The 17,010-nt window shown below is 47.7% G+C and overlaps 1 protein-coding gene across 4 annotated transcripts in view; it reads right to left on the reverse strand.

Moving 5' to 3' along the window:
- CPPED1 (calcineurin like phosphoesterase domain containing 1) overlaps nucleotides 1–15,385 on the reverse strand; it is a 116,709-nt gene extending 101,324 nt beyond the window's left edge. For 3 of the 4 annotated variants that reach the window (XM_079944206.1, XM_079944207.1, XM_079944203.1), the window contains exon 1: nucleotides 15,202–15,385. In XM_079944206.1, coding sequence (XP_079800332.1) covers nucleotides 15,202–15,271 — 70 coding nt within the window. In that variant the 5' untranslated portion in view covers nucleotides 15,272–15,385. Of the gene's footprint in view, nucleotides 1–2,271; nucleotides 2,409–15,201 lie in introns of those variants that run through there. The other variant, XM_079944204.1, reaches the window with a different exon arrangement.
- Between the last annotated feature and the right edge of the window lie 1,625 nt (nucleotides 15,386–17,010).

A 17,010-nucleotide genomic window follows, 5' to 3' on the forward strand; every position in this document is an offset into this window, starting at 1 on the left:
CCCATGCTTTCCCACCCCTTCCTCCAGGGGGTGCTCTCCATTGTACCAGCTCCTCCTGCTGAGGTGCTGTCTATCCTTCCGGGCCCAGCTCACATGCCACTTCCTCCTCCCCGGCAAGCGGATGCAGCTCTGACTCTTCCCCTCATTCAGAAAGTTTGTTCTGAGGATGGGTGTCATATTAGTCACCAGACATTCAACTAGTGGGCAAGGCCACAGGTCCCATTCCTTAAGACCTTACAAGGACTTCCCTGGTGGCGCAGTGGTTAAGAATCCGCCTGCCAATGCAGCGGACAAGGGTTCAATCCCTGGTGCTGCGGAGCAACTAAGCCCGTGCGCCACAACTACTGAGCCTGCGCTCTAGAGCCCATGAGCCACAGCTACTGAGCCCACGCACCACAGCTACTGAAGCCCACGCACCTAGAGCCCGTGCTCCGCAACAAGAGAAGCCACCGCAATGAGAAGCCCGCACACTGCAACGAAGAGCAGCCCCCACTCGCCGCAACTAGAGAAAGCCCGCACGCAGCAACGAAGACCCAATGCAGCCAAATAATAAATAAAAATAGATTAATTAATTTAAAAGAAAAGACCTTCAGAATGGTGGTGAGACAGACAACAAACAGGTCAACAACTAAGCTCATTACACACTGTGCTCCTTGGTACCGCAGAAGTAATCAGGGTGATCACGGACGGAGCAACTGTTGGGTGGGAGAGCTCTGTGGTAGATGGAGGAGTGAGGCAACACAGGAGATGAGATCTGAGGACGAGACAAAGCCAGGCGGGGGGCTAGGGAGATGCACCCCAGACAGAGGGCACAGCAAGGACCAGACCCTGAGACCAGGGGTAAATATGAATACTGGGGATAAAACAGATCATACCCAGACATGTGGGCTTGGGGAAGGGCTTCAAGCCCCTGTACCACTTTGGGCCTCCATCTCCCAAAGCCCTAACCTTGTCCCAGGACAGCCCAGACTCTGAGGCTTGAGTGCCAGGATCAAATCCCATTTCCACCCTTTACCAACTCTGTGACGTGATGCAAGTTCCTTAACCTCTCAGGGCCTCAGTTTCCTTATCTGTAAAGTAAGAATAACTCACCTACCTCAAAAGGGTTGTTGTGAAGAATTAACTGAGTTAATACATGTGAAGCATTTGGACTTAGCACATACTAAGCAGTCAAGTGTGCGCTTCTATTACCATGACTGTTATCCACGGTAACTCCTACCCGTCTTAGCAGACAGCGTTCTCAAAATCTTACCCATTTCTTTGTTTCCCATAGCACATAGTGGGGCTCAGAAAATATCTGATGGTATATATGTGTATATGTATGTGTGTGTGTGTGTGTGTGTGTGTGTGTGTGTGTATGCTTTGGTCTTAACATCTTTTCCTTTATATACTGTGGATATTGCTTTGGTTATAAAATGGCAAAGATGGGTTGCTTTACAGCTGCCCAGAAGCTTTCTAGCTAAAGAGCAAACGCCAACGAAATGCAATTTTTGCAGTTTCTCACAGCAGCAATCTGCACAGTGAATCACAATCTAAATGTCTTCAGCAATGCCCCTCATCTTCTCTGGGGACTAATCTTATTTCAGTGGTTAAAAAACAAAAACACACAACAGTAGCAAAACAATCTTCACCGCTTTGGGACTCTTTCTGGTTTAACAATCCAAATGTCCCAAAGGTAAGACTGCCAGAACTTAATGCAGCAGTTAACAGTGTCTTTCACTAGTGGTTGCCTAGGGCTGGGGGGGATGGGGGTGGGTCGGGGGTGACAACTGAGGGGTGTGGGGTTTCTTTTTGGGGTGGTGAACGTGTTCCAAAATTTGTGGTAATGGTGGTACAGCTCTGTGAATAGACTAAAAGCCACCGAATCGTTCACTTTGAAAGGGTGAATTGCGCGGTATGTGAAGCTGTTTAAAAAAGTAGTGTCCTTCAGGGCCCCTCCGCCCCCAAAATAATTCAGTGCGACAGCAAAATACTCAGAGTCTCCAAATTACGTTCCCTAAGTACCAAAGTGAATTTACCCAACCTCTTCTCAGCCCACATGCATCCAAAAGGTAGCATTTTGAGATACGCAAAAGCTTCTGAGTCATAGCTTGGCTGCCACACTTGCCGTTTGGGGATGAGGGGCCTGCCAGCATCTTTATCTGCAACCCTTCAGAGAAGTAAGAAGGCAGATGCGCCAGGACTACTTGGCCAGGCGGCTTTCAGCATTCCTGGCTTTGGCCAACGCTGTTCTGGACAACGTCTAAGCGGGGAAAAAGACATTTTCCATACCTCTCTCACTTTTCAAAAGCAGAACTCCATTGAGGGTCTCCATGTTTTGGGTGGAGGTTTGCTATGACTTTTGCGCCATTCCCCGTGTTTCACTGCCAAGAGAGCCTGTGGCTGCTGGCCCTGTGGCTGCTGGGGTGGTGCTTCGGGGAGAACTGGAAGAAGGTGCTCGCTCTGGACAGAGGCAGCCCTGCAGGCACAGGCTGAGCAAACGGAGGCCCTGGATGGGAGGAGAAGGCCACCCTTACTTGGGGCAGATGCAGCTCCGAGAGGGGGCAAGGAGAAGAAGGACCCGCCTGCGAACAAGCACCGGCCCCAGCGGGTGCCTCTGGGTACGGCACCAACTGCCCAGTGGTGCGTGGTTTGCAAGGGTCCTGTTGATTGGCTCAATACCTTGGTTTCTGTTGGTTTTGTCCAGAGAAAACATGATGTGTGTAAGCTGTGGGTTAGGTGGATACACACACATGATCCTGTGGGCATTGTACTCATTTTCATTCATTTATTCACATAATGAAAGGCCACTGAAGGTCCACTACTGCCAGACACCGTCCTAGGCCTGGGCTTCCTGCTCCACCCCCAAGGAATTTATCACCTACGGGCAGGAAAGGACAACAAAGTCAGAGGAGTAAAGACACAACTCTAAGTTGTAACAAGTATCATAAAGGAAAAGAACGGGTGAAGGCGAATGGCAGAGAACCTAACTTAGAATAGGAGAAGCAGCACAGGCCTGAAGAATGAGGAAGAGAGGGAAGAGGAGGGGGACAGAGAAAAGCCACGGCAAGGGCTGAGAGACCCAGTTTTTGTTTCAAAGACATGACTCTGGATGCTGTCCAGGGAAGAGACTGGAGGGACAAGAGGGACTCAGAGGCTGCTGGGACTGTCCGGCTGAGAGGCAGGGTAGGTGGGGTGGCCGGGCTCACGGTGGTGGGAGCCGGGAAGCAGCGAAGTAGATGAAGCCCAGGTGTGCCCTGGGGGTGCGTGGATGGGACTGTGGGCGGCCGGGACACGGAGAGCAGGGCGAAGCAGAGGTCAGGAGCGACTCCCAGGCTGCTGGTCGGACAGAGCTAGGGGAGACTGGGAAGGGGCAGACTTGGGGGAAGATGAGGTGCTCCGTCCTGCTCCACTGTATTCTGGGGGCGGGGCCAGAGGGCAGGAAGCCTGAAGAGCTGCGTCCTCCTCTGGATCCTCCCACTTACTAGTTTGGGGCCTGAAATCACCAAAGCATCCCCACATAGATGAAATCAATGCACTTGTCATCCTGGCTGCTCCTTAAGACAGATCTAGCCAACACTCGGCCTCCTTCTTACAAATGAGGACCTGCGCCATTAGCTTGACAAAGAATTTTCTTCTTTTCCTTTAAACAAGGCTACGTGGGGGAGTCTGGACGTTCTTTCGCTCAACAAATATTTCCTGGGTGTCTAACTCCACATTCTCTTGGTCCTGAGAGTGGCTGGCAGCAGTTCTGGGGCTTCTGGAGTCTCCAGGTGCCCTGGCCCCGTGTTACTGCCCCTTGCTCGTTGGAGGGTTTGACAAAGTTAAAACTCACACACTGCACAAATATAAAAAGTTGTCAGTTAGTCCCCTCTGTGAAGAAGATACTCTCTTAACAGACGTCCACTAGACCAATGTGAAGGAGTCATCAACACTCTCCATGCCTCCACGAAGGCTCTGACCACGGCCCAGGGCAAGCTGATGGCCTTCCGTGCTCCACGCACCTCTGCCCCGCCCCTCATGGAGTGTCTGTCAGGAGGTGCCCCCGAGTCTGTTCATGCCAGCACTTAGTTTTAAATCGCCTAATTTAATCAAACATGTAAGCCAGAGAAATACAAATGTAAAAAGGGTTGTTTCTAATAAAGCAACGACGGATACTTTGGGAAGACTCAATAACAGCAAGCTGGTAAAAATAAAATACTATTGAATTAGGTGTCGGGGAGGCAAGTGTGAAAGATCTGATGAGAAAGTGTAAAGCTAGAAGAATCCTTCGCTCAGACTGCTCTCTAGGTGATTTTTAACTGACTGCTCCACTGGAAAAAAACCCAAACTGGAAAAGATTTGCTATGGGTGTTGTTTATGCAAGAAAGGCTCCCGGGCAGGCCCATCTGTAAACCCATGCTCCAAGACATGACCTTGGCCTGACCTCAAAAGATCAGTAACTGAATTTACATTTATAGTTTACATTAAAATGAAATGTCAAAAATGTGTAATTTTTTTAATGATTCCCCTCTTTAGCTAATTTTTTCTATTCATTGACAAACTACCAGGCTTCTACTGTAGTTAAAAAAAAAAAAAGGAAAACTTCTAATAAGACGCTTACTCCACATCATACGTAAAAATTTATTCAATATGGACCCAGACCTAAATGTAACAGCTCCAACTATAATACTCTTAAAAGAAAACACAGGAGTAAATATTCACAATTTGGGTTTAGGTAAAGATTTCTTAGATATGGCATCAAAAGTACAAGTAATAAAAGAAAAAGTTGATAACTGGGACTTCATCAGAATTAAAAACTTGGGTCCTACAAATGATATCATCAAGAAAGTGAAAAGACAAGCCACAGAATGGGAGAAAATATTTTCAAATCATATATTTGACAAGGGACTTGTACCCAGAACACATAAAGAACTCTTACAACTCAATAATAAAAACATAAATAACTCAGGCAAAGGATCTGAACAGACATTTCTTCAAAGACTACAAATAGCCAACAAGCACATGAAAAGGTGTTCAACATCATTAGGCATTAGGAAAATGCAAATCAAAACCACAATGAGGACTTCCCTGGTGGTGCAGTGGTTAAGAATCTGCCTGCCAATGCAGGGGACAGGGGTTTGATCCCTTGGTCTGGGAAGACCCCACATGCCGCGGAGCAACTAAGCCCCTGCACCACAACTACTGAGCCTGCGCTCTAGAGCCCGCGAGCCACAACTACTGAGCCCGTGCACCTAGAGCCCGTGCTCTGCAACAAGAGAAGACACTGCAGTGAGAAGCCCACGCACCACAACGAAGAGTAGCCCCCGCTCGCCACAACTAGAGAAAGCCTGCGCGTAGCAATAAAGACCCAACGCAGCCAAAAATAAAATAAATTAAATAAATTTATTAAAAAAAAAAACCACAGTGAGATTCCACTTCACACGCATTTGCTTGGTTATAATCAAAAAGACAGACAATATCAAGTGTGAATGAGCATATGGGGAAATTTGAACCTGTATGCACTGCTGCTGGGAATGTAAATGGTGCAGCTGCTTTGGAAAAGTTTGGTGGTTCCTTAAAATGTTAAACACAGTTACTTATACGACCCAGCAACTCCAATCCTAGGTGTCTACCCAAGAGAAATGAAACATATGTCCATACAAAAAGACCTCTAGGGCTTCCCTGGTGGCGCAGTGGTTGAGAGTCTGCCTGCCGATGCAGGGGACACGGGTTCGTGCCCCGGTCCGGGGAGATTCCACATGCCGCGGAGCGGCTGGGCCCTTGAGCCATGGCCGCTGAGCCTGTGCATCCGGAGCCTGCGCTCCGCAACGGGAGAGGCCACAACAGTGAGAGGCCCGTGTACTGCAAAAAAAAAGACCTATAATGTGGATGTTCATAACAGCTTTATTCATGATAGCCAGTGTCCAAATGGGGGAATGTCCATCAATGTCCAAAAAATATCGAAATGTTCACCAACAGGTAAACGGATAACAAAATGTGGTAATCCATACACTGGAATACTGTTCAGTAACAAGGAACAAAGTGCTGATACACACTGCAACATGGCTGAATCTTAAAAAGATTATGTTAAGGGAAAGAAGCCAGTCACAAAAAACCACAGATTATATGATTCCATTTATATGAAACGTCCAGAAAAGGCAAAGCAGGGAGGTAAATTAGTAGCTGACTGTGCTGGGATTGGAAACATAAAGAGACTGAAAATGGACACAAAGTATCCTTTTTGGGGGAGACTGAGAGCTTCTAAAATTCTGATGTTGTACCACTCTGTAAATTTATTAAAAACCAGTGAAACTTGAAATTAGTGAATCCACATACCGCGGAGCAACTAAGCCCATGTGCCACAACTACTGAGCCTGCGCTCTAGAGCCTGCAAGCCACAACTACTGAAGCCCATGCGCCTAGGGCCCATGCTCCGCAACAAGAGAAGCCACCACAATGAGAAGCCCGCGCACCGCAACAAAGAGTAGCCGCCACTCGCTGCAACTAGAGAAAGCCCGTGCGCAGCAACGAAGACCCAACGCAGCCAAAAATAAATTAATTAATTTAAAAAATTAATTAAAAGCATTCATTTCATTTCCTTCATTGATAAGTTTGAATTTTTTACGCCACAATATTTTCAACCCTCTTCAGACTTGAACAAACATTTCCAGGCCTACTGTTTCTGGAGAGGTTCTTAGGTGAGACCTGGAAGGGATGAAGTACATTATTCTTTAGAGATTTCACTTATTCTCTGCGAGACGGTTTCCAGAAGGGACCAAGAAACATTCAGAATCAGTGAATAGAGTTGGCTCCTCTGAAACAGCTGTGGAGGTTTAAAATGTCCAAGGAAATCATCATTTTAGGTAAACCACTGAAGATCCCTGTTCTCTAAGGGGGAAAATATTCCAGTGGTAAAATGAACTGGAAAAACTGATTAGGACCTGAAAACAATTAAAGATAGGTAATTTTGAAAACATATTTTATCTTGATATTTCTCCCTTTGAGAATTTCTTCAAAACTGATGTTGTAAACTTTTCAGAAAGACAATTATTTGTTAGGAGAAAGTAGTCTTAATTAGGATACGTCAAGGAAATATAATTATTAATTTGCCTAATTAAAATGAATATTTGAACATGCCTGAGGATTGTGAGCCTTCTCAGGTGAGACACGTACAACTTACTTTCTATAAACCTCTGTTGACAGAGCCTAGCAGGTTGTGTTAACAGGAAATGGATGACTGAAGCCAGGCTTCACATACAACACTCCCGGAAGAAGTGCGTGGGAGTACTGTTACTCAAAAACTATCGGGGGAAATGGTCTTAAAGTGCTTGCCATGGACTGTTTGTGTCCCCCCAAAATTCTTACATTGAAATCTAACCCCAAATGTGATGATATTTGCAGATGGGGACTTTGGAGGTGATTAAATCCTGCGGGCTTAGTACTGGAATTACTGCCCTTATGAAAGAGACCCTAGATCACTCACTCCCGCTTTCCTCCATGGGGGGACACAGCAGGAAGACAGCCATCTACTACAATGATGGTCACATGTTATTATACAGTACATGTACATTGTACCTAAAATGTACAACTCTAAGAGTGCACTGTAAGGTAAAGTGTGGACTTCGGGTGATTATGTTGTGTCACTGTATGTTCAGTTGTAACAAACATACCACTCTGGTGGGGGATGCTGATGATGGGCAGGCTGTGCACGTGTGTGGACAGGGGATGTACGAGAACTCTCTGTACCTTCCGCTCAATTTTGCTATGAACCTAAAACTGCTCTAAAAAATAAAGTCTTAAAAAAAAGAAAAAGAAAAAAAAAAAGACAGCCATCTATGCACCAGGAGGAGGGTTCGCCCCAGACACTGAATCTGCAGGTTCCTTGACCTTGGACTTCCAGCCTTCAGAGTGTGAACAATATATTTCTGTTGTTTTTAAGCCATCCAGCCTATGGTGTTCTGTTAGAGCAGCCTGAGCTGGGTAAGACAGCACTCTTTCATTTACTTGACAAGCTTCACTTGAGAAACAAACTGTTTAATTCTGGAGGGGGCTTCCAGGAGGGAGTGTGAGGGTGATCAGGGTTGTGATTTGAGGCACAGTTGCTTGAGTTCACCAAAACCTCTTTGAGAGGCAATGTGTATTTTGGCAAGAGACAGAAAAAGCCAGTTCCTTTCCTTTCTCTTCCAAGCCTGCCCTTGGGGCAGCTCTACCAGCTTACCACCTGCCCACAGAGCCTGAACTGGCAATGGACCCTCCAAGAGGATCGCTCAAAGCCACCAGCAACACTAATAGGGAACTAGGACCCAGGTAAGTCAGTGACAGCAGTAGAGGCAGCTCAGGGGTAGACTAGGTGCTCAACTTCTAGTGAAGGGTTCTGAGCCTGACCCTCCAAGGCCGGGCCTCTAGAAGCCCTGAGCTGTATGACGCATACTGGGCATGCCCACTGAGGCTGCTCAACCCACAGAGGAGACCAAGCGCAGGCCCCACTTCTAGAAGTCCAGGGTCATTTTCCCTCCTCCTATCTCAATTTATCTTCTCAGTCTCTCTCCACCCCCTCCACACCCCACTCTTTTCCAGGTGAGCACCTCTCCTGCTCTCTGGTCCCACGGCAGCCCTGGGGCAGCTCCAGTGGGCTAGGAAGCTTCACACCGCAGCGCCCCCATCACCTCCACCAGAAGCTCCCCACCACCACCACACGCCCCTCCAGCTGCTGGAAGTCAACAAATTCAAAGTGAACAATGTGTGCCTTGGAAATGCTGCTTCAAGACGAGTGGCTGAGCTCCAGCTTCCAATCAGATTGCACCCCAAGTTCCTCGCAAGCAGAGACTCTTCTGTTGTTACTGCTGCAGCCAGACCATTCTTTCCAAAATGGAAATCAGATCATGTGTCCTTGTGTCCTCACACATGCAGCTTAAAGACAAAACCTCCCCAATGACCCCTTCCCCATGCTCCAGTCTCATCCTGCACCACCCAGCTCCAGACTCAGGGGCTTCTTTCTCCTCTCACCCTTCCCTTTCCTGTCCCACCATGTCAGACTTTCACACTTGCTCCACCTGTGGTCTACAACGGTCCTCCCCCTCCCTTCAGAGCCCAGGTACCTCCTACTTATCCTTCAGCAATCAGATGACACACCCCTTCCGCAGGGGAGCCCTCCCTGCAGGGCCTTATTAAGATGCCCCTCACTTCCTGACAAGTGACATTCCTCACTTCCCTGACACTTGCCACAGCTGGGATTTATGATGCTTTGTGTGATTGGCAGGTTAATGGTAGGCTCTCCAAGTAGCTACGTGCCAGAGGTGAGGAACCACATCTGGTTTTCACTCATCACTGCACTCTGGGATCCAGCACAATGCCTGGGACAAGGGAGGTGCTTAGTACATTTGATGAGTGGGCAATGGATGGACAGACAGATGAAAAGATGGACATAGGATGGATGGACCGTCTGGTAGACAGATGGATAGACAGAAAAACAGTTAGATAGAAGGAGGGAGAGATGGTCGAAGAAGAAATTTGTTCCCAGGGCCAACCCCTCTTCTGAGCCCTCAATGCCAGCTTTTCCCATCTCCTCAGATATTGCTCTCCAACAATTATCCTGCCTTTTGCATTTTTCAACCCCAGATCCATCTCAGACCAATCATGTGACCTTGGGCAAGTTGCCTAGCCTTCCTGAGATTGATTTTCTCCCACTGTAAAAAGAGGGTAACCCTAATAGCTAGCTCAACAGCACTACTTTGAAGATTACATGAGATAATCCACACACAGCACAGAGGATAGTGCCTGGCACGCCGTAAACACCTGATAAACGTTAGATGCTCCTGCTGTTCTTATCACCATTAGTACTACCGCAAACCCTTCAGCCCTCCTTCAGCATTGCTCCTCCTTCAAACTGCTACGACCCTATGTCTACCCTGGATCACCAAACGGCTCCAAACAGAATCCTGCCTTCGCTGACTGCACATCCTCAATCTCCACCATTCCTCAAAAGCCATGCACCAGGCTTCCTCCTACAAACTGCACTGAAACTGTCCTGAAGGCGACATAACAAACCTGCCATCCTCTGCTCAGCTAACACTCACCTAGATGTCTGCAGCATCTGAGCCTGCGGACCACCCCGCCTTAAGCCCTCCTCCCCAACTTTGGTACCAAGGCTGGCTCCTGGATTTATCTTCCAAAATTTCTGGTTGTTTCCTGCTCTGAGGCCTTCAGTGTGTCTTTCCCTTCTTCTGACCCCCTAAACGATGGCACATCCTAAGGTTACACACACACACCCCGTCCACTACTCCACACCTTGCCCCTCAGGAACGCTGCCGACTCCTACAGCGATATCATCTACTTGCCTCTCTGTGGGTGGCACCCACACCTCCATCCCCAGCTGTGCGCCGCACCCTGCAAGTTGCCTCAGATTTCCTGACCGCAACTCAAAGCCACCACTTCCCAAATTAATCCCATCAAACCTGGCCCTACTCCTTACTCCCTGATTTCAATTAACAGTCTCACCATCACCCAGGACCAATGCTTAAAATCCCGATTCCCAGGCTTCCCTGGTGGTGCAGTGGTTAAGAATCCACCTGCCGATGCAGGGCACACGGGTTCGAGCCCTGGTCCAGGAAGATCCCACATGCCGCGGAGCAACTAAGCCCGTGCGCCACAGCTACTGAACCTGCGCTCTAGAGCCCGTGAGCCACAACTACTGAAGCCCGCGCGCCTAGAGCCCGTGCTCTGCAACAAAAGAAGCCACCGCAATGAGAAGCCCGCGCACGGCAACAAAGAGTAGCCCCTGCTCGCCGCAACTGGAGAAAGCCCACGCACAGCAACGAAGACCCAACACAGCCAAAAATAAATAAAATAAAATTAATTAATTAAGAAAAAAAAAGCTTAAAAAAAAATCCCGATTCCCACTGCAGTGGCCTACAGAGCCCACCAGTTGCCAAGAATTATTTTTTGTGCCACAGCTCTGTGCTTAGATTATGAGCCCTTGCCTTCCCCTTGACTTTTTTTTACTCACCACAAGATACTAGAGAGTGCAACAGGAACACAGTAAATACTTCCTGAACTGAAAAGAGACAGTGCAGAGTCACAAGGATCTCTCATAGCCTGCTAGTGGGAGCATAAGTTGGTGCAAACATTCTGGAAGGAGATTTGACAAGATCTAGCAAAGCTGGAAAAGATCATACCCTACAACTCAGAATTTCGCTCCTCTGGGTACATGCCCTGGAGAAATGTCTCCCTGTGTCCACAAGAAGGCTTGTACCAGAATGTTCATAAGAGCACCGTTACCAAGAGTGGAAAACAGAAATAACTGAACGTCCATCATATCAGGATCCCAGCAGGAAATAGCTGGCATACTCAAATCAGGATAACTAAAGGAGCGTTTAATTACTTGGGATGAGTTGAGTATCGAAAAACACCAAAGGACAGTTCAGTAGTCCAACACAGAAAAGCAGAACTACATCTGAAAAGAGTTCCAGCAGAAAGCCTACCTTAAAAGCAGCAGTGAATTTCAGGTAAGGAATACAGTCAGGTTGAGGCAACCCCACAGGGACTAAACCAGGGGAATAAACACGCTGACAATTGTTTTCCCCACCCTCTAATCTCCAGTCAGGACTTCCCACCAGCTGAACCCAACAGCAGGCCAGAGGGCAAGGAGCCCCTGGATGAAGCCCAAAGATGTCAACCTCCTGGGGCATGGCGGAGCAGGGAGAGAGTGGATATGGAGAGGCAAGAAGATCCTCAGCATATCCAGCAATAGAATGTATCAATATATGCTGATACAACGGCTACTGCCCAGCAGGAAAATGAGCAGACTAGAGCTACTTAGACCAATATGGATAAATCCCCAAAACCTCACATTGGTTTGAAAGTGAGTGGGATCCTGTGGCGCCCGCCAGGGCACAAAAGCCCTTCCACGTCTCCCATTTCTTGTTTGCAGAAAAAGGCTTTAGTATCCTAAACCTTCCCTGAGTTCCAAAGGGCAGATTCAAGGGGTTACTAATTAGGGAAGTGAGGAAATGCAGAAACAAAGGAAAAGCAGTCAACAAACAATAGTTCAGCTATAACAGAGTCTCAGTTCCTAACTGGACAGATACATGTAAAAGAATGAAGTTAGAACACTCCCTAACACCACACAAAATAAACTCAAAATGGATTAAAGACCTAAATGTAAGGCCAGACACTATCAAACTCTTAGAGGAAAATATAGGCAGAACACTCTTATGACATAAATCACAGCAAGATCCTTTTTGATCTACCTCCTAGAGAAATGGAAATTAAAACAAAAATAAACAAATGGGACCTAATGAAACTTAAAAGCTTTGCACAGCAAAGGAAACCATAAACAAGACAAAAATACAGCCCTCAGAATGGGAGAAAATATTTGCAAATGAAGCAACTGACAAAGGATTAATCTCCAAAATTTACAAGCGGCTCATGCAGCTCAATAGCAAAAAAACAAACAACCGAATCCGAAAATGGGCAGAAGACATAAATAGACATTTCTCCAAAGAAGATATACAGATTGCCAACAAACACATGAAAGGATGCTCAACATCACTAAGCATTAGAGAAATGCAAATCAAAACTACAGTGAGGTATCACCTCACACCAGTCAGAACAGCCATCGCCAAAAAATCTACAAACGATAAATGCTGGAGAGGGTGTGGAGAAAAGGGAACCCACATGCACTGTTGGTGGGAATGTAAATTGATACAGCCACTCTGGAGAACAGTATGGAGGTTCCTTAAAAAACTAAAAATAGAACTACCATACGACCCAGCAATCCCACTCCTGGGCATATACCCTGAGAAAACCATCACTCAAAAAGAGTCATGTACCACAATGTTCATTGCAGCACTATTTACAATAGCCAGGACATGGAAGCAACCTAAGTGTCCATCGACAGATGAATGGATAAAGAAGATGTGGCACATATATACAATGGAATATTACTCAGCCATAAAAAGAAACGAAATTGAGTTATTTGTAGTGAGGTGGATAGACCGAGAGATTGTCATACAGGGTGAAGTAAGTCAGAAAGAGAAAAACAAATACCATATGCTAACACATATATATATGGACTCTTAAACAAAAAATTGGTTCTGAAGAACCTAGGGGCAGGACAGGAATAAAGACGCAGAAGTAGAGAATGGACGTGAGGACGTGGGGAGGGGAAGGGTAAGCTGGGAAGAAGTGAGAGAGTGGCATTAACATATACACACTACCAAATGTAAAATAGATAGCTAGTGGGAAGCAGCCGCATAGCACAGGGAGGTCAGCTCGGTGCTTTGTGACCACATAGAGGGGTGGGATAGGGAGGGTGGGAGGGAGACGCAAGAGGGAGGAGATATGGGGATATATGTATATGTATAGCTGACTCACTTTGTTATAAAGCAGAAACTAACACACCACTGTAAAGCAATTATACTCCAATAAAGATTTTTTTTTTTAAAAAAGAGTCGTAATTCTTTAGTCTTACAGTTCCCTCAAGAGATGTGCCTAACAATCTGATACAGTCTTCAAGTTCTGCAGGCCCCCACCCAGGTGAGGGATGGTAAGTACCTGCTGAGACCCCAGACTGGTCAGAACCAGAAGGCTGATGCTTGAGATTCCTGGACCACCATCCTGTTACCTCACCAGCAACCAATCAGAAGAAAGTCATTCACCCTGCAGCTGTCACCCCAAATGTTGCCTTTTAAAACTCTTCCCTGCTTCTCCATTGGGGATTTCCCTGGCAATCCAGTGGTTAGGACCCTGTGCTTTCACTGTCAGGGCCCGGGTTCAATCCCCGGTCCGGGAACTAAGATCCCACGGGCCACGTAGCGCGGCAAAAACAAAAACCTCTTCCCTGAAAACTACAGGGAGAGCTCGGGTCTTTTGAGTACGAGTTACCTGTTCTCCTAGCTTGGCCCTGCAATAAACCTTTCTCTGCTCCAAACTCTGATATTTTGTTTGTTTGGCCTCACTGTGCACGGGGCGCACAAGCTTGGGTTTGAAAACAGGTTGAAAAAAGGCGTATTAAAATATTTAGAGAATGGTCACCACAACAGACTGTATTTTCTAAAATCCACCTCAGCTAGATTTCTGGCCTTACATGGTCTTCCAGAACCTTGCCACCCCCCACCAACAGCTGCAAAGAAAGAAAAGAATAAGGCTTTCGGACAGGAGTTACAGGAGAAACCCACTTTAGTAAGGGTAGCCAGGGAAAATCTGAGAAAGTGACTGAACTTTAAATAAAGTGTGAAGGTTGAGAAAGTGCTATTAGCTAGGCGAGCAAAGAGCAAGCACAAAAGCCCTACGGAAATAAAGGACTTGGACCTTTAAAATTGAAGTTAAGAAAACCAGTGAAGCAGGAGAACTGGGCAAGGGGAAGAATGGTGAGCATGAAGCAAGAAAGGGGAGTACAAGTCAAATCACGCAGCGTGTCTGGGGTGACTGCCCCGGGGTGACAAAAACTGGAATTTGACCACGCAGCAAAAGACGAAGGGAGGACCAATAAAACGGGCAGCAATGGTCCCTTTTATAGCTCTAGGGCTAACATTCACTTAGCACCTAGCCTATCAGGCACTTGGATACAGAAATCCTTTTAATCTGCTAACCCTCCCCTATGCGGTAAGTATTAACAAACCCATTTTCACAGCGAGGCAGATTATCTAAATCCAAAATCCAAGCATTTAACCCCACACGGCTCTTCTGCCTCCCCTCTCCAGTTCTGATGGGCACTGCTAACATTTTGGCGGATGACTCATATTATAGAAGGTAACCATGATTATGGAGTATAAACTATATCGTGGTGAATGACCATAATAAAAATAACCGCATCTCACGTGCACCCAGCGCTTATCCTGTGCCACACAGTACCTCGCTGCGATTATTCCCCTTTTACAGATGAGGAAACTGAGACCAATACTCGCTGAGCAACGTGTCCAAGGCAGGGCTTGGAAACCAAGTCCAACTGCAGAGCCCACGCTATTAACTATGCTTTGCTGCCTCACTCTATCTTTTCTCAGGGAACCTTGGTCAAGGCCAGCGAGGCTCCACGACCGTACCCCTTGCCCAGACACTCTTCTTTCGAAAGCGCCCCTGGAAGCCCCAAGTGCGGGCGGTGCGGCCTCTATTGCGGTCCCCAGCCCCCGGGTGCAGCCCCCGCTGGGGTCCGGCTGGAGGCGCACATCCCGACCGAACGTTCCCGCCGAAGGTTCCGCAGCCCTGAAACCATCACCTTCTCAGGCGAAGGGCAGGCAGTACCTGAGGAAAACGCGTCCAGGGTCCTGCCCCGAGCTCTGAGGAAAACACCTCCCGCCTCCGCAGCCGACATGGCAAGTTTTCCGCCTCGAAGGAGTCCACTGCGTAGGAGGAGCGGCGCGACTCCTAACCGCCCAACTGCCGTTTGGGGCCTGCCCGGCTGGGGGCTGCGCCCTCTGCTCGGGGCGGGGCGGGGCCGGCGGGCGCGCGGGGCTCGGTCGCTCGGGGCGCCACTAGTGCTGCCTGAACGGGGCGGAAGCGTGAGGGGCCCCTCTGGGATCGACTGGGGCTCCTGGCGAGGGAGCCAACTTGCCTGGCGCCTGCGTGAGCAGAGTGAGCGCCTTTGGACTCAAGGTTTGTGGGGGGGCCAGCCGTTCCCTAAAAGTGGGGTCTGCAGGTTTAACAAATAAGAATACAGGACGCCTAGTTAAATTGGAATTTCAGATAAGCAATAAATGATAAGTATGTCCTATGCAATTTGGGAGATGCTTGTCTAAATTTTTTGTGGTTTATCTGAACTAACTTAAGTGGGGACCTGTATTTTATCTGGGAATCGTACCTTACGGTCCAAAGGACCCGGCCCTGTCCTTGGAGCACTCGACAGGACAGTCCTCCGAGCCACCAGGTGTGATCTCTGTCACAGTTCTGAGGCATATTCAGTTTCCTAGTCATCATCACCATCATTCCATTTCAAACCAAGTCCCCCTAAAACTGAGCTCCCTTACTGAATTATGATTAATCTCACTATGCCAAATTTTATTCTCTTTCTTGTCTGGCCCCTGTTCCCCTCAGGATTGAGGACTGTCAAAGAAAAGGGGAGATGGAAACCAAGCAAGACACTGTAGGGCCTTACCGGGTACAAAAGCCCCACTGTGTCCCCTGTTGCTTTTTTTTTTTTAAACATTTTTTTAAATTTTATTTTTTCTTCATTTATTTGGCTGCGTTGGGCTTCTCATTGCAGTGGCTTCTCTTGTTGCGGAGCACGGGCTCTAGGCGTGCGGGCTTCAGTAGTTGTGGCTCGCGAGCTCTAGAGCTCAGGCTTACTCAGTAGTTGTGGCACACGAGCTTAGTTGCTCCGCGGCATGTGGGATCTTCCTGGACCAGGCCTTGAACCTGTGTCCCCAGCATTGGCAGGCGGATTCTTAACCACTGTGCCACCAGGGAAGCCCTCCCCTGTTTCTTGTTTGTAGAAAAAAAGGCTTTAGACTCCTATGCCTTTCCTGAGTTCCAAAGAGCAGGCTCAAGCAGTTGATGATTAAGACAATAGAGTCACAGAACTCCTAGTTCCTTCTGGAAGGATATAGATAACAATCTGATGGATTGCAAGACCCCCCACCCAGGTGGAGGGTGGTAACTACAAGCTGACCACAAGCCTCGACTCCAAACTGGTTGGAACCAGAAGGTTGAAATTCCAGAAACATCACCCCGTTACCTCCTCACCAACCAATCAGAAGAAAGTCCACGAGCTGATCACACATCCTACGACCCTCTCCCCTAACACTGTCTTTAAAATCCCTTGCCTGAAAACCATTGGCTAGTTCAGGTCTTCTGGGTATGAGTTCCTTGGTTGGCGCCCTGCAAATAAACCCTGACTTTGCTGCAAACACCTGATGTCAGAGTGTGGCTTTCTGTGCCACGGGCACAGGAGCCCCTGCTTGGTGCCACGGTACTGTCATCATTGCTCCCTAAGCATCAGGCATTGCTCTGAGCACTTTGCACCAGCTCACTTAATCCACTTCACAGCCTTAGAAGACGGTACTACCATTAGCTTCATTTATCAGAAGGGGAAACTGATGCCCAGAGGGGTGAGAT

This window comes from Stenella coeruleoalba (genome assembly GCF_951394435.1).
Source record: "Stenella coeruleoalba genome assembly, chromosome: 15".
Classification (NCBI taxonomy): Eukaryota; Metazoa; Chordata; class Mammalia; order Artiodactyla; family Delphinidae; genus Stenella; species Stenella coeruleoalba.